This window comes from Callithrix jacchus, chromosome 6 (genome assembly GCF_049354715.1).
Source record: "Callithrix jacchus isolate 240 chromosome 6, calJac240_pri, whole genome shotgun sequence".
In the NCBI taxonomy this organism is placed as follows: Eukaryota; Metazoa; Chordata; class Mammalia; order Primates; family Cebidae; genus Callithrix; species Callithrix jacchus.
Genome location: NC_133507.1, coordinates 118,138,169 through 118,162,324, shown reverse-complemented (window position 1 = coordinate 118,162,324; position 24,156 = coordinate 118,138,169). Strand labels below are relative to the sequence as shown.

At 39.5% G+C, this 24,156-nt stretch overlaps 1 protein-coding gene across 12 annotated transcripts in view; it reads left to right on the top strand.

Annotated features, from left to right (window-relative positions):
* ANKRD44 (ankyrin repeat domain 44) overlaps window positions 1-24,156 on the top strand; it is a 340,075-nt gene that overhangs the window by 113,867 nt on the left and 202,052 nt on the right. For all 12 annotated transcript variants that reach the window (XM_078328068.1, XM_035305206.3, XM_078328070.1 and 9 more), the window contains exon 2: window positions 10,035-10,118. In XM_078328068.1, coding sequence (XP_078184194.1) covers window positions 10,083-10,118 — 36 coding nt within the window. In that variant the 5' untranslated portion in view covers window positions 10,035-10,082. The remainder of the gene's footprint in view (window positions 1-10,034; window positions 10,119-24,156) is intronic.

Here is a 24,156-nt window from a genome sequence, read left to right as displayed (position 1 = left end):
ATTCTGTCACCCAGGCTAGAGTGCAGTGGTACAAGCACAGCTCACTGCAAGCTCAGTTTCCTGGGGTTCACTTGATTCTCCCACCTCAGCCTCCCAAGTAGCTGAGACTACAGGTGTGTGCCACCATGCCCAGCTAATTTTTGCATTTTTAGTGGAGATGGGGTTTCACCATATTCTCTAGGCTGGTCTTGAACGCCTGGCCTAAGTGATCTGCCCGCCTTGGCCTCCCAAAGTGCTGGGATTACAGGTGTGAGCTACTGAGCCTGTCCTCCAGTGTCTGAATTTTTTTATGCTCAGTAAATGTCTTACACTTAAGACATCTTTGTTGAATGTGGTTATCTGAAATGTACCACATTAATTTTTAGAAAACATATCTTTCATCCCCTGTTAGAGGGGATAGTATGTAAAGAAATAAAGAAGTTATGAACTGGGTTGGTTTCTCTGCAAGGAAATATGATACGACTGTTCTTTTTTTTTGAAGAATTTCCCATTTTATATTATCAAATGTTTTTCAGTCTGTTAGGCTCCTCTCTCTTCCTGCTGCCTTATCATTTCCCTTTGACATCTGTCACTGAATGTCCTTGTCATGATTTTGGATGGGGAGATGAGAAGATGCTTCCTGGAAGACTACACTGAGGGGATTATCTAATAGATTCCATTTCATGTGACTTTTCTGGCTTGGGAGGGAGTAGGGGACCCTCCAGTCATCTCAGGCAGAAACTAATTCAGGTCCTGGTCAACCCACTGCCTTAAATTTGAAAATGGTTGCTATAACAAGATGCCTTAGAAAAAAAAAATTGAGAAAGGCCAGAACAGCCAGGGCCAGGAAGGTGACTCAGTTTTGTTCATGTCCCTAGTCCCTCACCTGTGGACAGGTGGTGAGAGTTTAACTGCTCGCTAACTTTCCAAGAATGCATGTGGAATTCAAAGAAAAGAACAGTAGAAAGGAAGGAGAGGATTTAAAGGAAAATTGTCATGGGCTTCGGAAAGACCTGATTGTGTAAAAATTGCTTGCTGGTGTTTGGAAAGAACCCAGGTGCTAACAGATTTCAGACAAACCCAATCCGGAGTTGCCTGAATCATGAATGATTTAATGTGACTGAGTTAATCCGTATATCTTGTGTACAGTAGTTCTAGCCTCCTCAAGTATAGCAAGAAATTGCCACCTTTCTGAGAATACCTTTCATTTCTACATGCTGATTTTGTTTTTTTTTTTTAATAAATGGACACTTGAATTCTTTATTTAGCTTCTGATATGTGAGATTCTCAAAAATTGAAATTACTCAAGAACAGAAGGAAATAATTCTGTAGTTATGGATCATTTTCTGCTATTTTTAAAATAAGGAATACTTTTTTATTGTTGTCTTTTTTATGATAACTGACGCACATGCCAGGTAGTCATAAAAAGTCATGTTTTCCAATGCATCCTAAAACCGAACCACTTTCTCTATTTTAACAGACAAATAAACTATTCTGAATATACCTACAACCCTAAAAATCATCTGGCCATTTTTCTTTTTTCTCCACAAAGACCACTAAAATGGTTTATATTGATTAACATTAAATCCACCTCTCATATTTGCAACTACATGAACTCAATATGTAATAAGATACAGTTATACAGAGAACATTACCCAAGCCAAGATAAGAAATAAAACCTCTATACCAATTTTTCAAAACAGGAAACTGTTACAGAAGTATATATAGTTGTTCTTTTTGTTTCACTAAAATTACATGGATTTAAATATTCTGTATGAACTAACCTCCTGGATCCATTGTCCTTTTGCCCAAATTAGCTTTCTTTAAAAGTTAACTCCCCAACACAATTTAATTATCTTAGCTAAAGTTTAGGTTTGATCTCCAGCCATTTGAAACTAGACAGAGTGAAAAAAGCTGTGGGTAGTTGGCAGCAGATCCTGATAGAAATATGGCACTTGGCAAAGGCTGTCTGCCTTGTTTTGATTTGCCTTTCTCTTTATGGATGTGGCCTATTTTTGAAATGTTATGATTTAAATTCAGCGATCAAGTGACAAGTCTGACAAAACAGAGCTTACATCCGCAGAGGTTCTGTGGGGGGAGAATGGAAGTGTTCCAAAACTAAAGGAAGTAACCTTGATTTCACCTGGAAACATTAGTGTTTTGGAGGCAAGGGATTTGGGCTATATATAAAGAGTGAAGGCAAGTGGCCAAGATGCTGGGCCAAAATTGCATCCAGGGATAGAGCAGACATCAAAGAACTGAAAACTGTATCTGTTGTTTCCACCATATCCCTGTAAGTAGCCCCTGGGGAGACTGTGAGTAAAAAAAGGGGGGAAGAGTTATTTCCTGTGATGGCTTGGATTGTAGCAACAGCCTTGTCCCTAACTCCATATCTCTCCTTCTCCAATACTCAGTGTACACTTTGGCCAGATTAAATGTTTGGGAAAACTCTACTCTTTTCTCCTGCTCAAGACCCCCATTCCTGTTTGTTTATAAGATTAAGTTAAGGCTGGGTACAGTGGCTCATGCCTGTAATCCCAGCTCTTTGAGAGGCTGAGGCAGAAGAATTGCTTGAGGCTAGGGGTTCAAGACCAGCCTGGGCAACATAGCGAGACCCTGTCTCTACAAAAAATATTAAAAATTCACCAAGTATAACAGTGGCATGTGCCTGTAGTCTGAACTACTTGGGAGGCTGAGGCGGGAGCATTGCTTGAGTCCAAGAGTTTGAGGTGGTAATGAGCAATGATCATACCAAGATTAGGTTAAAACTCCTTATGCTGCTGTGGTGCTTCCCCAACCCAGTTTTTAATTTTTCTAACTTCATCTTCTATTATTTTCCAACAGGAAAGATTTATTCTCTAATCCCCAGTCTCATCCTTCAGAATTCTGCTTTGTGCCTATTCTTCATCTTTATAACTCAGACCCATGCTGAGCTCCCTACCTTTGAAAGACTGTAGCCCTGTGTTTTCTCTCTTTTGGTGAGATTATTTTATTGTTAGCTATTTTGTTGCAAGACACTATATCTAGAAACACACACGTGCACGCGCACACACACACACAGACACATACATATACGCACACATGCATTTTTGTGAGAGAATGTATCTCATATACGGCAGCTTTTTCCTTAGTGTATAATAGTTCTCCATAGGGGGTATGTTGAAACTGAAGCTGAATTCTGAACATGAATCATGTATATTATATTATATGTGAGAGAAAGTACTGAGCTGGGAGAATCAGGAAAACTTAAGTTCTAGTCTAACTTTGTCACTAATAGGCACATTATTAGACTTTGTCACAGCTCCAAACAGGGAATTCATTTCCTTTATGTCCATCAGGAGATCACAAAAGAAAGGTGTAATTACATGTGTTTATGATAAAACTTAAGTAGTAAAATTACAATTTCAAGTCCCATCAAGAAGACATGAATATATGCAGTTACCTTTTGATTAGGCCACAAGAAATGATGTATTATTTCAGTGAGTTATTGGCATCATAGATTAGACTTCTGAGTACAGAGATACCGTGTGACATTTTCAAGGTTGCTCAGTGTCACGAAGACCAAGTCATGCCCAGCTTAATTTTCGCTCCCTTGCCTGTAAAAACTTCTCTCCTGGTATGATGGGCCCCTCTCCTTTAGAGGTGGTATTGAGTGGGTTAAAATCCTAATTCAATTTATTTTCTTTGTAATTTTTTAGGAAATCTTTTTCCTAAAAGATAAGATCCCTTATTTTTTTAATCCATTATTAATCTTTTTACTAAAAATAAGATCCCTTATTTTTTCTTTTGTAGGATGCACATAAATGTACTCATCTATGAAGGTTTTTGAGCTTGTTAACTCATGGTAAACAATCATCACTATTTTAACTGAGTGCACACCAGGCATCTGGCCCCATACTGGGGATGTTGCATGCATTATGCTATTTCTTAAACACATCTGTAAAATGTCTGTTGTAACCCCATTTTAGAGATGAGAAAACTGAAATGGAAATGGCTTGGATTTAATTGTAGATCAGTCTGATACTGTAGCATTAACCTTTCTACTATGGAAAAAAGGAGGTCAGTGAAAATCAGCATTACCTCCAGATTTCAATTTAACTGATACTGTTATTTCATCATTTCCTTTTGCCTAACTTTTTGTGTGTCACTAGTAACAAAGTTGAATTTCATTTTACTTTGGTTTGGCGATTGTGTGAGGGTGATAACTGGTGTTAAAGAGCAGAGAAACAGCCAAATAAAATCTCAGGAAAGGAAGGAGCAACAAGGATTAAATGTTCCAAAAATTGGGTAACTGAGGTAGTTGGTAACTATTTCATAGTCAGTACCCATGTGTGATTTTCACTGGGAAAAGATTAGATAATAAATTGATTTTCTCTAGATTTTTTTTCATAATGTTAAGTATAGAGTTAACAAATATGCTACTTAGAGGGAGCATATGACTCTTACATGGAATTTTATGATTTTTTTCTGTTTGTAATAGTAATGGAAAATATTATATATATTTACTCTGCAGCATAGCCTGTAGGAGACATTTTCAGACATGCAGTCTAAAAAATGTATTTATGAGGACTCGATATGTTTTTGTATTGCTCTTATGGTACTTAAGAGGAACAGATTTTGATTATATGATCATGATTACCTTTCTGTGATGGAGTGAACTTCTCAAGTAAAGGGTGATCTATATTCAGGAAGAACTCAATGAAATTCTCTCAGCAGATCACACAGCAGAACCCACATGAAGCGAGCTAGCAAGTTTTGTTCATTAAATCTAGTGACTTGAGCAAATTTTTATTATCCTTCTGAAAAAATGCAAGCACTGCCTCCTACAAAAAGCGGTTGTTACCTAACGAAGTGTTTCAGCTTGTTCATGTAAGTAGATGGTTTCAAATGGCCAGATTATTGCTGCATCGGCTATCAGCTACTAATAACACACTCCCATCTTACTTTAATGACGTAGGTACTCAGAATGCTCAAGGAGGGACAGATGTTTTTTTCCTTATTGGCTATTGATTAATTGTCAACGCCCATTTCGGATTGGAATGCAAAATGTTTTTCTTTTGAACTTGGAGTCTTTATTTTCCCAATCTAATTAGAAAAAGACAAGCTACATGCCATGATCTGGAATGAAATGCTGGAGCACCCCTGGATGCTGCTTGAGTGTATTACTGTTGACTGTAGTTACTGATGCTCAGTGACAGCCTCTGTCACTCTGCCTGTCTTCCAACACCAATTCATCAGTACAGAGCATGCAGCTCTGACAAAGGGAAAGTGAAGTGCACTAGACAGTGGTTTTAGCAAAAATCAAAATGGTGGTTTTATTTCATTTTAGGAGATTTTCAGGATGTGGGAGGGCATTGATAATTTCATAGCCAGATAGAGTGCATACTCTAAACTAGCTTGGCTCTTTGTAGAACCCACGATGGGCTTCATTCTTAAAAGGAGGCTGTGTCTGATTACATCAGTGGTGCATTTTTTTATTGGAATTGACATAATAATTGAATTGGATTTTACAGATGATGAAAATGATACCTTAGGTTTTAGATAGCTTTATTCTTATTTTCTAAACACCGGAACCCTCAGGGATCAGTAGGAATTTTTTGTGTTTGGTGGGTTTTTGTTTTGTTTACTAAACAAATATGTGCATAGTGTGTGTGTTTATTTATGACTAAGAACTCTTTCAGAAGCTTGAGTTCTTTTATTTCTTTAATAAAGTGGATTTTTCAGCTACTTTAATTACACACCCTGAACCTTTACTTTTTATCTCTCAGGTAACAAATTACCATCTTGCTCCCCCTAGTGGAATTTTAACTCTACTTCAAAGTTTGAGAATAAGTATTCCTAGTACATATTCGATTGAGCATTTTATTGTTGGAAGTCTGGTATTTTTCCAGTTTGTTTTCAGGGTGAGAATAAAAACAGAATATTTTACCGGATGTGCTGATAGGGGATGTGGGTAGAGAAAGTGGCTTTCAGCTGATTAGGTTTCAGTTCCCAGGGTTAGCAAGGTCAGCTGCAAAATTTATAATGACTGCCAAGATCAAGGGGCCTTTCTGCTCCACACTTCTATCTTAGAGGGGTCAAGTGTCATCATCTAGAAGGCAGCCGTCAACACTCCTGGAAAGGTGGTAGGGAGCTAGTTGTTGGTGATGTTGAAGGCAAGGACAGGTCCCATCTGAACAACAAATCCCACTTGTGCCTTCGGTAAATTTGGCCCAGGAAGTGTCCTTCTGTCTTCTGAATCTACTAGAGAGACTACACCAATATCCATGGCACTGACATCATTTTGCAGCTGCTAAGCATGCTAAGAAAATTCTAGCAATTGAAGCTGAAAACACTGCATACCTCTCTTAATTTAAATTTCTTTAGGGGATGATGATCAATGATTTCATGGTATCTGAATCTCCTTTTTTCCTACCACTATTTGTTTTTCTCAATTTTGACCCTTGTTACAATTTTATGTTTATTCAACTCTGTACCCTACTGTACACAAAGCACTCCTGTTATATGTACTAGTGCTAAAATATGTGAAGCCTGAAAAAGAAGTATCTGTATGTGCCAAGGCTTAGGACTGTGCTCTTGGGCAGGTGGGACTTTGCTTCTAAGTTAAGGCAAAAGCTGCCAAGGTTATAACGGTTACCAAATTAATGAACAACAGAGTATGTGTCCTTGATACTTATGAGCAAGAATACTGTACTTAGAATTTTCTCTGTCTTAAGAATCATGGAATACAGATGGCATTTAGATATATATTTTCCCAATTTTTTTTTTAGATTAAATGTTTACCTGGGGAAAAATAGAACAGCAGGATCACATTAAAATTCCAACAAAAGGGAATGCCAGGGTGCTCTCTGGGCATGTTTTTGGTAGTGTGGAGTGAGAGAAAAAAGAAGCAGTCATGATTTAAAAAAATGTATATTACTTGCTCAAACGCCATGGTAGTTTAGTTCAATAATTATATCCATACAAACACACAGCTTCGGTTAAAGCAAAACACGTTATCTGTGAAGTTCTAGTTTGAAATCCCATGATGCTTAGATTCATAACTGTGAAGGCGATGTCACAGTAGCCCCATGGCACAGCCGAGGCTAGAGATGTTCATATAGCAAGGCTTTGGGATGTGGAGAACAGCTGCTTTTCTTTTCCCTGGGGCATAGAAGGGGTTTAACACGTGTCTCTTTGCATACATGCATGAGTGTAGATAGGTATGCATATGTACCTGGGAGCATATATATGCATATATGTGACTTCAGTATTGGAAGGGTCATAATGATAGCTCAGTGTGTTCTTCCTGATGGCTATTGGGAACTCTGTGCATTGACAATTCTCTATAAAGTAGCTTGTAGCAGCATTAGTCTGAGAGGCACCACTTCCTGCTGAGGGACTGTGCTGGCATCCTTCTCTGGAAGCTTTGTTGGGGTGCCTCTCCTTGGGAACATTCCAGCCGTAGCTTGGAATGCTTGCCTTTCTTCAGAAGTGTGAGGACTGAGTGAATGCAACATAATGTTTGTATGTATTCTGTGCACTCGAGACAGGGAGACTTTGCTCACCTTACTATGTTCCCTTAAAGTGACTAAGTAGTGGTACATTAACTAATGGTTTGGTTTGTTCCTTGGAATCTTAACTGTGCAGCTGTTGATTGACCACTCCTGATTTAACACGAAAGTCTTGTCAGACACTGCCTCTACTTATCATTCTCTGTTTGTTGTTTGTTTTCTCTTAAGGTCCAAAAAGGCAGAAATGCACACATGAGCATTTGGCCATGAGCACAGCAGATGGAGAGTTATGGAGCAGATAAACAAGATTCAGTATTTTTTTGGTTGAAATCCTGAATTTGTGTCTGACTCTGTGTCTTGTGTGAAATGTGGCTCTCGCCATGGGGTAGATGTAACCCGAATGGAGACTTGGTTAACAGGTAGTTAGGGGGAGTGTGGAAGGATCTGCTTGTCTTTAGGCAGAGCAAGTGGTTAAGACTGAACTAGTAGTAAACTTGTATTCTTTTCAAGACTTCTTTCCTGCTACTTAATTGTTGGAAAGTTCAGAAACTATCCATATACCTTGTCAAGAAGCAGGATTGACAGCGTGTTTTGGGGAAAGAAAAGGGGATACTTATGTCCATTTGCTGGGAATTTTTATGGTAGAGGAGAAACCCATGGACAAATTCCTGGCATATTGAAATATCCATTCTGCACTTTGACATTTTTACATAGTGTTTCCTCAAGAAATCTTACTCTATCTTACTGATAGTACTTATATTGGTCCCCCAAACTAGCAATAAATAGCAACACAACCTGTAAGAAAGACAACAGCAGGACAGAAAGAGAAAAGAGCATTTATAGGGAAAATGACAATGCAGATTCCCAACAGCAGATCACAGGGAGAGGTCAAAGTATGTGATGCTAGTGATTTCACCTGAGGCCAGTGTTTGCCACCAGTTCCTAAGAATTGATGGGTACTTGTTAAAGTCTAGATCTGCAGGTCCCCACCCTAGATGTACTAAATCCTCAGGAAAGGGATCTGGGACTGTTGTTTTAATAGGCATATCTTGTGATTCTCATGGTTAGACACATTGGGGAAACTGCTGTCATCTAATTGACTCCTAGGACTAAGGTATTTCTAGAAGTTAGAGAGAGAGAGAGAAGAAGAAGAAGAAGAGGAGGAGGAGAGGAGAAGAGGAGAGGAGGGGAGGGGAGGGGAGAGGAGAGGAGAGGGTGTGTGTAATTACCAAGGATTTTAGGGTTAAAAGAAAATTATCAACTACTGCATATTGTTGTTGCGAAACATTTCTTAATGAAAACATCTATGTAGGGTTGTTTTGTTACAGAAGATTTTATCATGCCCTTTCTCATTTGATCCTAATAACAATCCCATGAGGAGGTTGGGCAGTGATGATCGTGCTCATCCCCAAGTAGCACGTGGACATGGATTTTGCACGCGGCTGGCAAGTGTGAGACTGATTTCGAATAGGATCCTTTACCATACGGGCAAGCCCAACATCAACCCCAAGGCCTGTCACTGTTCCTCTTTTACTCCACACTCTGGTCACTAGGTTGATGGTTGTATTTTTAACATATCAGGTTCTTTGCCCGTCCACACCTTTGCACACCTTTGCACACCTTTGCTCCCTCTGTTTGCCTGGAATGCCTTCCTTCCCGGTCAGCAACTCATTTATTCATTAAGGTACCTTTCTTAAGTTTTTTTGGATATACCCTTGTCTTCACCTAGCTTCTTACCCAAGCAGAGCTAGCCGTTCTTTCAGCTGTGTTTCCATCACACGATATAGATCCTTCTACTGCATGTTGGCATCTTGTTTAAGGTAGATGAGTTCAATAATAAGAGTTTGGTAACACCCCCCTCTTCCTTAACCTGCCATTGTGCCACTTTTAATAAGCAGCAGATGGAATCATGCTTAAGACAGTGCTTGTGGGCTAAAGCTATGGGAGGCATTTGGGAATGATGTCAAGGGTTTCCAAATATTGACACAAAAGTGTTCCAGTGGCCAGAAACATGGCCATTAGCATCCTCTAGGAATGGAATTATTTGAGGATACCAAGGAATGTTGTTTAATAGGAAATGGAGGAACCATAGGGAACTGTCTTAGTTTTCCTAGACTGCCATAACAAAGTACTATGGACTGGGTGGCTTAAACAACAGAATTTTTTTTTTTCTCCCAGTTCTGGAGGCTGGAAGTCCAAGATCAGGGTTAGTTTCTGGTGAGGCCTCTTTTCCTGGCTTACAGACAGCCACCTTCTCACTGTGTCTTCGCATGGCCTTTCCTCCTGTGTGAGAGAGAAGAAAAAGAGAGAGAGAACAGGAACTCTGGGGTCTCTTCAGGGCCACACCTTATGACCTCATTTAATCTGAATTTTCTCCTTGAAGGCCATATCTCCAAATACAGTCACATTGAGGGTTAGGGCTTGCAACAGATACATTTTTGTCTGCCAACTGATAATGGTTGAATAAACTTTTAAGGAACAAATCTTCTTCTTACCATCTGTATCTTTATGTGATCAGATATATTAGTTTTAGTTCTGATTCCCATTCTCTTGTGTTTGTAGCCACCACTGATCCAGGCAATCTTCAGCGGTGATCCAGAGGAGATCCGGATGCTCATCCACAAAACTGAAGATGTGAATACTCTGGTAAGAGATGCTGTGGCTTTGCCACTCAGGCCCTGTTAGCCTGGAGCAGGAAAGAGCTCATACCTTTTATGTACCATGGACTCTTGGTATCTGCTGAAGGCTTCAGACTGTTTCTCAGGACACTGTTCTTAAACCCTATGCAGAAAATAAAATATCTAAGGTTACACTGGAAATCAGCTATTGAAATACAGTTATCCAAATATTAAAAATCTAATCTGTGATATGGAAATCTATGTGCTTTTAAAAAGTAACACATTTAGGCTGGGCACAGTGGCTCATGTCTGTAATCCCAGAATTTTGGGAGGCTGAGGTGGGCGGATTACTTGAGCCCAAGAGTTTGAGACCAGCCTGGGCAACATGGCAAAACGCTGTCTCTACAAAAAAATTAAAAAAATCAGCTGGCTGTGGTGGTGCAAACCTGTACTCCCAGCTATTCTGGAGGCAGAGGTGAACCCAGGAGTTCAAGGCTGCAGTGAGCTTTGATCACACCACTGCACTCCAGCCTGGATGACAGTAAGACCCTGTCCCCCCACCCCCCAAAAAAACACAAAGAAACCCCTACCATGTTTAAATAGCTAGATACAGCAGAAGATCTAAGAATGGGCATAATTAAAAAATAGCGATACACATAATCAATGTTTTGAGTTGTCTGCAATAACTCTAATGCAATATGAACATACCTGTGATTTCTGCTGGTGACGGCATTACAGTTATTGATGTTGCTGCTGTGGTATGGCCTACATTCACAGTGGAAGGAAATGCTAAATTCCAATTAGGGGAAGTCGGTGATAATAGAGATGCAATTTTTTTTACCAAAGTGACAAACGCTTAGAACCCATGCCCTGCAGCAGTGGTTGGCAACTATGGTGCATCATACTTTTTTTTTTTTTTTTGGCAGGCCTCCTGCTAAGAGTGGTTTTCATTTTTTAAGTGGGTGAGAAAAAAAATCCAGAGAAGAATAACATTTTGCGATGCATGAAAATGACATGAAATTCAAATTTGGTGTTCATAAATACAGTTTTATTGGAACACAGCCATACTCAATCATTTATGTATTATCTGTGGCTACTTTTGCACTCCAACAGCAGAATTGACTCGTTGTAAAACAGACTATATATGGCTCACAAAGCCAAAGATATTTACTAGCTGTCTTTTTAGGGTAAGTTTACTGACCCTTACCCTAAAAGGTCATGACTCTGGGTCTGGGATCAGTGGGTGGACTAGGCATCCTGTGTGCCTTCTTAAGTCACAGGCAATAGACATGTGCACTATATACATATTTTGTGTGCAATGGATCAGACTATTTCATCAATCTCCCAAAAGATTAAGAACCACTGGATCTGGAAGGTCTTGACACAAACAAACCTGCAATAAAGAAAGGTAAAAAGAGTTAGTCCATGATTTACCCTTTTAGTAGTTTCCTAGACTTGAGTTGAACAAGCAATTAGTACAGTACATGCTACTAATTCTTTTTAATGTAATTCAATTGTGAAATACTGAAGTCCACCAGGGAGGGGAGTTCTCTTTAAAGTCTCTAGTGTTAAGTAGAAACAACAGAAGTAGTCAAATACATCTTCAGTGTAAGATGAGCTTTGCCACAGGGAGGTGGATTATGTCTAAGGTTGTATCTCGCTCTGGTCAGCTGAATGCTTTATTCGCAAGGTGAGTCATTTGGTGCAGCCACTGTTCCGTGGCAGTGCAGGTTGGTGTGGCTTTTGCAGAAGCTTTTGGCAGCTTCTCCCCAGCTGGCATTGAGAACAGGATAATGGTTTGTGACATTTTTGCAAGGTAAGCACAGATGAGGCCAGGGACAGACTACTCAAGAAGGCAGTTCGGCATTTGTCCAGGGCCTGTGGGTTGTGACCTGTACTTCTGAGATGAGGCCAGGCAAGCAAGCTCCCTCTCCAGTGTTCTGACATCACCGGAATCCACCCAGCCTGTTTTGTGGCTGTGGCCCAAGTCCAGGGAAGCCCGAGGCATGGTTACTCTCTTTTCCTAATGATCATGACAAATGTAACTTTTGTTCTGTCATACATACCAAAAAAGATTGTACTGGCCTCTGAATGGCCTTTATTTCTTTTTGGGAAAATGACAAACAGTTGCTGGCTGGTAAAGGTTAGGGGAGCTTAACTTCAGTTGTAATTTATCACTGAATTAGTTAGGTTAACTACTGTCACACGTAGACCCCTAAATGTATGATGGATGTATGATGTATGAAGTTTCGTTTTCTTTATGAATATATTAGAGGGGTAGTCCTTTTCCAAACAGGATTCTAGGTAGCAACATGTGACCTCTAAGATCGCTTTTTGTGCAGTCCTCCCAGCCCAAAAGGAAAAAGAGCATGGAGGAAAAGCATGGAAGGATTTTTAAGGGTCAGCTTAGAATTGACATACGTCACTTCTGCTTATATTCCATGGATCAGAATTTAGTCACAGCCATACCTAGCTACAAGGGACGGTGAGGACTTAGTGTATCTATGTACCCTCTAAAGTCAGAGAGCATGGATTTTGATGAATAGTTAGTGATCTTGGTCACACCAGTTTCTGGTCTTAGAGAATTCTAGCGATGCCATTTATTTGTCTGGGAGATGTCTTATTTGTTCCACATTCATTTACTGAGTTGAGACTCTGTGCTCAGTGCTAGGGACATGGCAGTGAGAAGACAGCCCTTTCCATGATAGACCTTAACAATATAGCAGAGAAGTCAACAAATGGGAAATCACATTGTGATGCATGTTTGAAAGAAAAAATCCAGGATGCTATATATGGAGAAGGTCAATCATGAGGACCTGATAAAGTGATGTGTAACCCGAGGCTTGAGAGATCCGTAGGAATTGGCTTTGCCTTTGTGGGTAGCTGGGTCTGTGGGGTCATTTGACCACACACTTTTATCCAGCATGTCCTCTTGTCATGTTTTTCTTTTGCCAGTGTCCTTGCAGATGAATCATACTGACTATTTTTGCTGGAGATGGATTAGGTAGTTTAGCAGAAGTGGTTGTTAAGAAAGGGCATAGACAGATGGAGGACACGTAAGAATTGGAGATCTAAGCCTGGAGGTGCATTTCAAAAGGGAAAAGGAGCTGATAACCATGCATTTAAATGTCAAGGAAGGAAAATAAATAGTACAGGAGCCACCTGTTACTTGGAGGACAGTATTTGTCTTCTTACCCTTTGCTTTTCTTTCTCTTCCCCCATTTATTCACTTAATTTCTTTTCTTTCCTAGGTTCTGAGTTTTTCACCTTCCCTTGCCCCAACTTCTCCATGTCTTTTGATGGGTCACATGTTCTGTGGTGTAAATCACCCATTCATTAGCTGATCCTGATATAGAAAGCCATCTCATTCAGCTTGGCCACTGTATTTTTCCAGACTTTATTTCCCCCAACAGTATTTATAAACCCTATGTTCCGACTAAGCACATGACTTGACTCACTGGAATTTGTTCTGTTCTCTCACCCTTTTCTGACTTCTCCACTCTTCCAGTTCCATTTGTCCTTCCATACCCACTACTTCCTTCATTAAGTTGTCCCACTTCTCACTTCCTTTCTGCTCTCTTCTCTACCACCTCCTCAACCCAGCCAAAGAAACCTACTTTTACCCTCAACTTCCACAGTTCTTTGTACCTCATTAATCACTTTTGACTACTGCTTGAAACTTTTGCTGACCCTTGAACAACACAGCTTTGAACTTTGCAGGTCCACTTACATGCAGACTTTTTCCAACCCACAGGTAGATTGAAAAGATTCATGGGATCTGAAACCTGCATACATGGAGGGCTGACTTTTCACATACTTGGAATCTGCAGACCCAACTCGGGACTTGAATATGTGCAGATTTCAGTGTATGCCAGAGTCCTGGAACCAGTCTCCCATATACGTTGAGGGGAAGTGGTATATGCTTGATGACATGGTCACTATCTTATATACTCTCATTCGCTCACTCACCTAGTTCAGTCCGTATAGCACATTTGAGTGGACGAATCAACCCTACTTTTTTGCTTATGCCGAGCCAGTTTGTGGTGGCTTATAGTTCATTTTTCTCAGTGAGGATAAATATTGAACAGATAAAGCATCTAGCTTAGTTTCCCTCAGGTATCATTTGTAAGACTGGAAATTCTCCCTGTGAGATTGAAAATCTGTAGATTGATTTGAGGAGCCACTGAAGGGTCAGGAGGGGCACTCTGAGTCTTCTTATGGTTTCTATGGTTAGTGGCATACCAGGGCCTGGAAATATGGGATGATCATTGTACACTCTGAGAAATCTATTTAAATTGACCCAGATTTGGCAGATAGCTAGAAAGATTTTTAGAAGCCTCCATTTGACTAACCAAACAGAGCTTAAGATGGAGAATAGCATCTGATTTCAAAATTTGGAAGGCAAAGATTTTACAAACCAAAATTTGAATTCAATAAAGGTATTTTGGGGATTATATTATAACAATGTGATGTCAAGAGGACACTTTTACTGTGTCCTTGCTGGAACAGGGACAAAGTGGCACCTGTAAATGGTGAATGGTGATGATGGGGAGGGAACCATGCCATGTGAAGAGTGGCTGGGGAAACTGGTGATGTTTCACACTTGGGGAGGACAAGAGAATGGCCCCAAATAGTTTAACACTGTTAAATTACAATGGAACCAAACTAGACTTGTCATTATGTTATGTAGCTTATTTTCTAAGCTATAGAAAATAAGATGTTAGCTCAAAAGATAAGAAATAATAGACAGAGCTGTCTAGAAAAGCAATGAGTTGAATTGGCAAGTAGTAAGCTCCCTCAAAGACCACTAGACTGTAGGTTTGAAAGGTGATTAATATGGTAGCACATATAGCGCCATTCTCCTATCTTGTGACCATTAGTATTGCTAATGGTTCATGGCATTTTTTTTTTCCTTCGAATCTTAGAGACCAAAATTTCTTCTGAAGATAGCACTATGAAATTGAAGTGCACGTAAATTGAAACCTCTCCACCCCGGACTAGGTGATGTTTAAAGTCTCTTACAACTACGAAAGACTATAGTCCCAAGAGTTGTGAGTCTCACATGATAGCAAATCCATGTTTATTTCTTTTTTGAAGTATCATTAATAGAAACACATACATTATCATACTAAATAGAATTAACAATGATGCCTCAATATCATTTAATATCCAATGCATGCTCCCTTTTATTTGTTTCTGTAGTTTTAAAAATATCTTTTTACAGTTGAGTTGTCCCCAAGTTGATTATTTTAATCCATCTGTTTTATACAAAAAATAATTTTGTAAAGCTGTTAAGCTTTATTATTTGCTCTAATAGGATTTGACCCAAGTAGGTTGGTGTATTTTCCTAACTCTTTCCAATTCCAAAATGGGATGCTTTGTGAATATAATGGAATAAATCTTGAGGTGCAGGCTAAGCTTATGTTGGCAAAGAATGTGTAGGAAACAAAAGAGAGAAACCTATTACAGCTGCTGTTCTCAACTACAGGAGTTAAAAAAAAAACAAAGACATTGTACGATAAGGGAACTTTTCAAAGAAATAAGCCACATTAACAATAGTAAGCTTGTAATATATATGCATATGTGTGTGTATGTTGAAGTGTTGCACTGTTTTGTTTTTTTTTAAATAGAATATATTTTAAAATTCCACCCAGAAGAACTCAATATGGTTCCACTCAAAAACTTGGGATGATCAATTTAATAACTTCTCCAAGTTTTTTTCTGCTTGATTATATTATGCCTAATATTCTTAACATTAGGAATATAGACTATGTAGCCCAGCTTTCAAACATCTAGATTTTTATTTATTTTTCTCACCTACATATATCCTACTTGATTTTTTTCTTTTTAATAAATAATTTGATATGAGAATGAAGGACTGAGATGTTTTGCCAGCTTAGAGACTTGGGCACCTTCTAAATGAGACCTAAATCAGAAACCGCTGGGAGTAGAGAGACTGCAGGGAGTGGGGGTGGCACACTCAGGTCTTGTAAATGATAGAAGTGCACGGTCAGCATGAGCGCTGAATGGCTCAGCTCTCAGCAAGAGCCCTGCAGGAATGCAGGCGCAGTGTGGCCCAGGCTTTTTAGGCTTTTAAAAGAAAATACAGGAAATCTCGAAATCGTTAAATCTTGGTTCCAAAAGATGACCTAACAACGTGCAAGCCAAAGAAAACACCTCTGTGGGCCAAATCCAGCCTGTAGGCCACTGTTTTGCTAACTGTGGATGAGATCGGCAAATATTCAGTGATGAAGGTTTTTCTGGCCACCTGCATCTGGAAATCAAATGCCATGGTTGTGACGCCAAGGGCCCCGGTTCTGGAAAGAGCAGTGGCCTACTCTTTAAACGTTGACAGTGTTTCTGGCTCACTGATCAGGGGCCAGGGGTTGGGGGTGGAGGGAAACTGGTGGGTTTTTCACAGATCTGAGAATGGTGCTTTTTGTCTTGAGGGTAGGTGCCCATCTTTCAGCATGTGCCTGGCATTATTGTCACACTCCCCATCCACTCTCATCCACCCCCCTTATTGGACCCCTGTCCAGGATGTGGGGCTGTAGTTTGGAAGCCATGATCTATATCCTGTAGAGAATGATTTATGAATTCCAGAGCAGCACTATGCAAGCTGCAGATATGTGGCTTCATGGCCATTTAAAATGTGCAAAGGCAGGTCTGGTTTGCATCCTTACTGATTATCCTATGGAGGACACTCAGCAGCTTGAGGGCTGAGCTCTCTGTTGTCCAGGCTGGAGTTCAGTGGCGCAACCATAGCTCACTGCAGCCTCAAACTCCTGGGCTCAAGCAGTCCTCCCGCCTCAGCCTTCAAAGTAGCTGGGACTACAGGCATGTGCCGCTAATTTTTTAATATTTTGTACAGACAAGGTCTTGTGATATTGCTCAGGCTGGTCTTAAACTCCTGGCCTCAAGTTATCCCCCGCTTTGGCCTCCCAAAGAAAGTGCTGGAATTACAGGCATGAGCCACTGTGCTCAGTGTGGTGTTATTCTTTACCCATCCAGTTGCTAAAGATGACAATCAAATCTCAACCACTCTGATGCCTTTTTGGGGAGAGTAATTTGTACTACCCTTTGGAGAGCAGTGTGGCAGTACACATCAACATTCTAACTGGGGGAGACTCCCCTAAGAGGAATAATTGGTTAACTATATATACAAAAAGATGTTTGTTGCTATATGGTTTTAAAATAACAAGAAATTGCAAATAACCAACAAGTTATTTCTTAAATGTATTGTACAGCATCCACATGTGGTTACATCATGTTATCTTTAAAATGGGTGCTTTGTTTTTATCTGCATGTGTATTTATTACATGTATTTAGTGAAAGGTAAGATCTTCAAGATATATTTTTGAGTGAAACAGTTGTTAAACAGCACATATCATGTGAATGTGTAGGTACAGAAAAAGAGATCTAGAAGAATAGTCTCTAAAACATTTGTTATAGTTGAATCCGGATAGTGAGATTTTTGCCTTTTTCTTTGTTCCTTTATGTATTATTGAAGTTTTTTACACTGACCATGTATTATATTTAGAAATGGTAAAAAAATTATATAAATGCACACACACATACACGCACACACGCACTCACAAGAAAGCAAACAAACTAGCTTCCCAAATTGCTTTAATATGATTTGACTTTTAAAATGTGCTCATTGTATTTGTTAGTTTGAATAAGTGTAGAGCATGTTTCAGTGGAATGGTACTTATTACTCACAGTGACAAGCATAATGGCATTCCCATCTTTTACAGTATTGCAAGGGCTCTTCTCGTGGGACACCTGAGGAAGTGGTGTTGGTGGGCTCTGTTGCCGTCTTAGCAGAATCCTTTTCTTCTACCATCATCACATTTTATATGATAAATTATGGGAAATGGATTATGAGTTTTGCTCAAGCTAAAAATCAATTAAAACTTTTCAGATACCTTTTACTTTTCAATTTCTTTTACAATGAAAAAATATAATCAGAAAAATGTTAAGAAGCTTATTGGAAAAGTAATAACTTTTATGTTTCAAAAGTGAATGGGCAGAGATAACCACATATCCAGATTATTCTTAAAAGACATGTTTAAATGAATAAGATATAGAGTATATTTTAGATCAACTAATTGTGCTGGTCCTGATTTTTACCAAGGAACTATTGCTTCAGGTTTCACATATTAAATAACTACATGATTATGACAGCCAGAGGGCCTTCCAACTGTAGGTCTGTAGATGCATCATTATTATGCCCTTGAAACACTAACTCTGAAAGAAAGAAAAGAAGAAACACGAAGACCTGAACTGTGTATATGTTATTCAGTTAGGGTAGAAGCCTCGGGGGGTTGGACGGGTAGGTAAGATTTTTCATTAGGAGGTTGCATAGCTGGTTATAGCCAGGTCACTTGCCAACTGTTTTCTCAAAAGGTTATTTCTGGCAGTGTAGGACAGTATAAATGGGTTTCTCATTTGGTATTTTCTAAAGTCATTCTGCATATAACACAGGCTGTCTTTTCCTTATCTCTCAGTTCCCCTTTCTAAACCTCTTTCTGGTTTTCCCTATTCCTACATGTGCATATTTAGAGTTTCTGATATAATTTTTCCCTATGTGCTCATGTTCAGAGTTTCTGATATAATTCCTTTACAACCAAGATGCTATGTCCCCACAGAAGTCTTGGATTCTTTGTGTCCTTGACCAAGCCAGTTAACCTCCTCTGGCCTTAGTTCTACAATGTGGGCATCTGAATAAACTTTATAAGGTGTGGTTAGGGAGATGAGATGATGTAACCTAGACTTACATCATCTCATCTCCCTAACCACACCTTAGTTAGGTTTAGGGTTAGATTTGGCTGCACTCATCAGAGAAACAATGAAAACAGCAAAAGAGTAGTTTTCAGTAAAGTAGACATGTATTTACTAAAATTTAGGAGTTTTGAATACAATAGAAGTTTATTTCCCATGTACAAGTCCATAGATAAGCTGTTGAGAACTAGCATGGCACTCCGTGGTGTCACAGCCCAATCTTTTGTGCTGCCATCCTTGGTAGGTGGCTTCTATCTCCTTGCTCAAAAATGGCCACTTGAGTTCCAGCCATCACATCCAAATTCCAACTAGTGGGAAGGAGGAAGGCAGAAGAAGGGTATGCCTCCTCTCTTTAAGTACACTTCCTCTAAGGACACAATTGCTTATATATTGTCTGGAACTGCATTGGGTGGTGATGTATTTTTAGGAACCTAAAATCACGGTTCCTATTATGAAAGCAAGAGAGATGTTGGGGCAAAACAGCAGTCTCTGCCATGGTATGTGATAGCCTTTGGTGACCTAGGAAATGCTCTGAGTATAAAAATATGTATCATTTATGAAATACTGTCATGAATAACCTCAGCCTCATTCATTCATTCACCAAATATTTTTTAAATACTTCTTATAGATGTAGCACTAGAGCTGATACCCTGAATATGATATACTTTCTTGGTCAATTTATTTTTCTCTCAAAAACACAATGAGGGAATCAGATTGCTGTGACTTTATTCTGCTTTGCTGAGCACCTGAGAACAGAAAGTGATACCATATCTCTTCCTTTGGGGGAGCAAGGGAGAAGGGTGACACTGTAGTACATAATAAATGGTAGCTCTTCAACTCAGTGGTACAGACACTATGTTTTTCCCTCCAGCTCCTGTCTTTTGTCATCAGTGCTTCATGTTGATTTATACCTTGCATCCTCACCTGCTTTCCATAGATGCCTTTTCTCCTACTGAAAACATGCATGCAGGATTGACTCTTCATCTTTTGACCTTGCCCCTTTCAAACAGGGGACACTCAGTGTTTGAGCAGGCATGCGTTTTATTTGGGAAGCAAAGATGGATAGATAGGCAAACAAGCATGCATAGCCTAATGGTTGCTCAGTATTGTCCATTACTGGCTTTTCTCAGGAGCCCCCAATATGTAAGAACCCTTAAAGAAATAGGAACTCCAGTCACAGGCTCAAGATATTCCACTTGGAAAAGATCCAGAGATGTTTGCCTCCTAATCTGTCTCCTAATCTCTCAGTAATAGGCAGTGGGTTTTTTAAAAAAAATCTTAATTATGAAAATTTTCAAACTTTCAAAAAGCAACAAGCCCACCACTAAGAATAAATGTTAACACTTTGCCATATTTACTTTAGAAGAACCATCATAAAATTGTATAGATTTAAAGATTTGTTCAATGTATAAACATAGGCTCACACCCTTGTGTCATTCATGTTTTTGCATGAATGCCTCCTTGCCTGAGACACCTTCCCTGATCTTCCCATGTAAAATAGCAACCCTTGATCAACCTCTAACTTCTCCTTCCTAGCACTTCTCACCACCTGACATATGCAGTGAATTTATCTGTTTGTATTCTGTCTTCCCATGTAAAATAGCAACCCTTGATCAACCTCTAACTTCTCCTTCCTAGCACTTCTCACCACCTGACATATGCAGTGAATTTATCTGTTTGTCTTCTGTCTTCCCCCACTGACTCTTCAGCTCCATGAACCCATCATGGCTTTGCTCATGGTTGAGTCACCTGCACCTACAGTGGTGCCAGCACTGGCTAGGAATGTTTGAACAGAGCTGAAGCCCTGTTTAGTCTCTGTGACCCATCACCTCCCTCCTGCCTCTCTCCCCAGGGGGAAACCACTGTCCTGAAGTTTTATATGTCCTCTCCATCCTTGTCTTTATATACTCTGATTTTATGAATACCTTTATGTCCATGTGTGTACATAAATGCTAGAACAATAGACGATGTTGTGTATCTTTGAAAACATTTCACTGGTGAACAGTTTGTATCGTCTGTAACTTGCTGTTCCGGATTCATCTATGTGGATACATGAGCATTTACTTCATGTATTTCATATTCCTACAATATTCCTTCTAGGATTTTATCACAGCGGATCCTTAGTCACAGCTTTTTAATCATGGCTCTATCAACCTTTTTTTTGTCCCAAGCTCTCTGATTCTGACCTGTGTTAAGAATTGTACAAATAATAAAAATGGGTTAGCAAATGATTATGGTAAGTTGCATGTTATGTGCATTTTGCCACCATTAAAAAAATATAAAAACTTGCTAAATCACATACTTTAGAAAAATGGGGTAGCAAGAGAACCATGTAAAAATTTTAATAAGGACTGTACTGTTTGTAAAAATAACACCATTGTAAGTTATTTATTTATTTATTTATGAGACAAAGTCTCTTTCTGTCACCCAGGCTGGATTGCAATAGTGTGATCTCAGCTCACTGCAACCTCTGCCTCCTGAGTTCAAGTGATTCTCCTGCCTCAGCCTCTCAAGTAGCTAGGATTACAGGCATATGTAATAGCTATGCTCAGCTAATTTTTGTTTTTTTAGTAGAGATGGGGTTTCGCTATAATGGCCAGGCTGGTCTTGATCTCCTGACCTCAGGTAATCTGCCGCCTCAGCTCTGAAAGTGTTTGGATTACAGGTGTGAGCCACCATGCCCTGCCTGTAAGTTGTATTTTTAGACAGTGAATTTTACTCGGCACTATCGAATACATTTAATTATAAAAATCTCCTTTTAAAGGACTTTTGATTTTGTTCTTGTTACCTTAAAAATACATTTCCCTCAGAAATAATATATTTCAATATATAGGGCTCCCATATTAGAAAACCTTGATGGTTTTTCTCTCAAGCAGGGGAAATTAGAGAACAAATGTGTCAAGGTGCCCTAAAGTAACATTCAAAACTTGGCTTTTGACGAGATTCTAAGTGTCAGGGAAGTCTGTTTTTGCTATAACATGACAACTTGACTTCAAATATAGGTACAGAATTACTGCAGTGCCTGGGTTTTCTTTAGGGCACATTTAAATATCCTCTTTGTGAGCTTCCTATTAAAAGAATACTTGCTAGAGGACAAAGTTTTATTTAGAAAGGGTTTTGAACATTTTGTGATATAATTGTAGGTGTCACTGAAAAAGTTAAGGAAGATTTTACCACCCGTAATTTTGAATAATGACTCAATAGTCCAGGGCTCAGTGTGGAACTTTTCTGGAAAGATCAGATGATTGATCCTATTTTGCATTTTGCTTATAGAAATCCTTGGGGCTGTACTATGAATATCTTGTTTCTAAAGATACAGAGAGGCTTTAACCATTTAACAATTTCAAAACAGGTCTTTTTATTTATTTATTTTTTTAAAGATGGGGTTTCACCATGTTGGTCAGGCTGGTCTTGAACTCCCAACCTTAGGTGATCCGCCCGCCTTAGCCTCCAAAGTGCTTGGATTACAGGCATGAGCCACCACACCTGGCCTAGAACAGGTCTTTTTAATGCAAACTAATAAATTTGATTAGCATATTTCCTCAAACTTTATAAAACTTGAGTATGAAAAAACAATTTTAAAACACATATGGCAGACAGATGATCTATTTAACCGTGGCTTTTTCACTTCTGTTCAATCAGCAGATGTTTACTGAGCATCTACCATGTTCCTGGTGCTGTGTTAGGGGTTGGGACAATAAGGTGAATGAGACAGTTGGTCGGGTGCGGTGGCTCATGCCTATAATCCCAGCACTTTGGGAGGCCAAATCCTGATCACTTGAGCTCAGGAGTTTGAGACTAGCCTGGGCAACATGGTGAAACCCCATCTCTAATAAAAATGCAAAAAATTAGCCAGGTGTGGTGATGAACACCTGTAATCCCAGCTACTTGGGAGGCTGAAGGATGAAAATCACTTGAACTTGGGAGATGGTGGTTGCAACTGCACCCCAGTCTGGGCGACAGGGTGAGACTGTCTCAAACAAACAAAATAAGACGAATAGGACAGGCCTCCTGCTCCGCTGGATTATATAATCAGGTGAGTGAGACAGATATGTAAACCAAGACCACAGAGGAAACATCAGTATGGCAACAGAGACAGAAATGTTCCATCACTGCATGTTCCTGATGTGACCAGGGCCCTTACAGTACTAGACTCCTACACTCAACAGTGTCAGGGAGTGCATGGGAAGAGGTGTTTGAGGGTGGCTGGAGAGCTTTTAAGCCTACCTACCACCTTGATTAACCACCTTCTTTAAGCTATTAAGAATAATAATGGGGCCAGGCATGGTGGCTCACGCCTGTAATCCCAGCACTTTAGGAGGCCAAGCTGCAAAGTCAGGAGTTCAAGACCAGCCTGGACAATATGGTGAAGCCCCATCTCTATTAAAAATACAAATATTAGTCGAGTGTGATGGGAGACACTGTAATCCCAGCTACTCAGGAGCCTGAGGCAGAAGAATTCCTTGAGTCTGGGAGGTGGAGGTTGCAGTGAACAGAGATCACGCCACTGCACTCCAGCCTGGGCGACAAGAGTGAACCTCTATCTCAAAAATAACAATAATAATGGACATGGTAATGATAATAGGAGTAATTTTTGATTTAGGCAATCGATGTTTTCTCTATCTTATACTAAATTTGACTTAAAACACCTTTAGAAACTTTGTAATTGAATTTCTGAAAGAAGGCTTAATTTTTTTTTAATAGTAGTTTTAGGTTCATAGCAAAATTACACAGAGTTAAGAGACTTCCCCTATACCACTTGCCCCTACACATGGTTGGCCTCCCTCCACTATCACCATCCCACTCAAGAGTGACACATCTGTTACAATCGGTGAACCTCATCATGACATCATACCAACACATTACGATCACCCAAAGTCCATGGTTTATGTGAGAGTTCTCTCTTGGTGTTGTATAGTCTGTGGGTCTTGACAAGTGCATATTCTGCATTCACCATCATAATATCATACAGAATAGTTTCATTCCTCTAAAAATCCCTTTTCTTCTTCCTAATCATCCTTCTCCTGTTTCATTGAATTTTTAATTTCATTTTATTGCATTTTATCATATAACCTAAGTAAGAACAACCTTCCTGAAATGTAAAAGTAGTTCCAGTTAGACTATCACTCCAAAGCCCTCCCAAACAGACATTCTAGAATTACCACTGACTATATTAGCTCCTTTGATCACCTGTCCCTCTATTTGAGAACTGCTGGGTTTAGCACAACTGCCCAAAGTTTATGTCAGGGTATGTGGCATTAGATTCTGCAGTTTCAAATCTT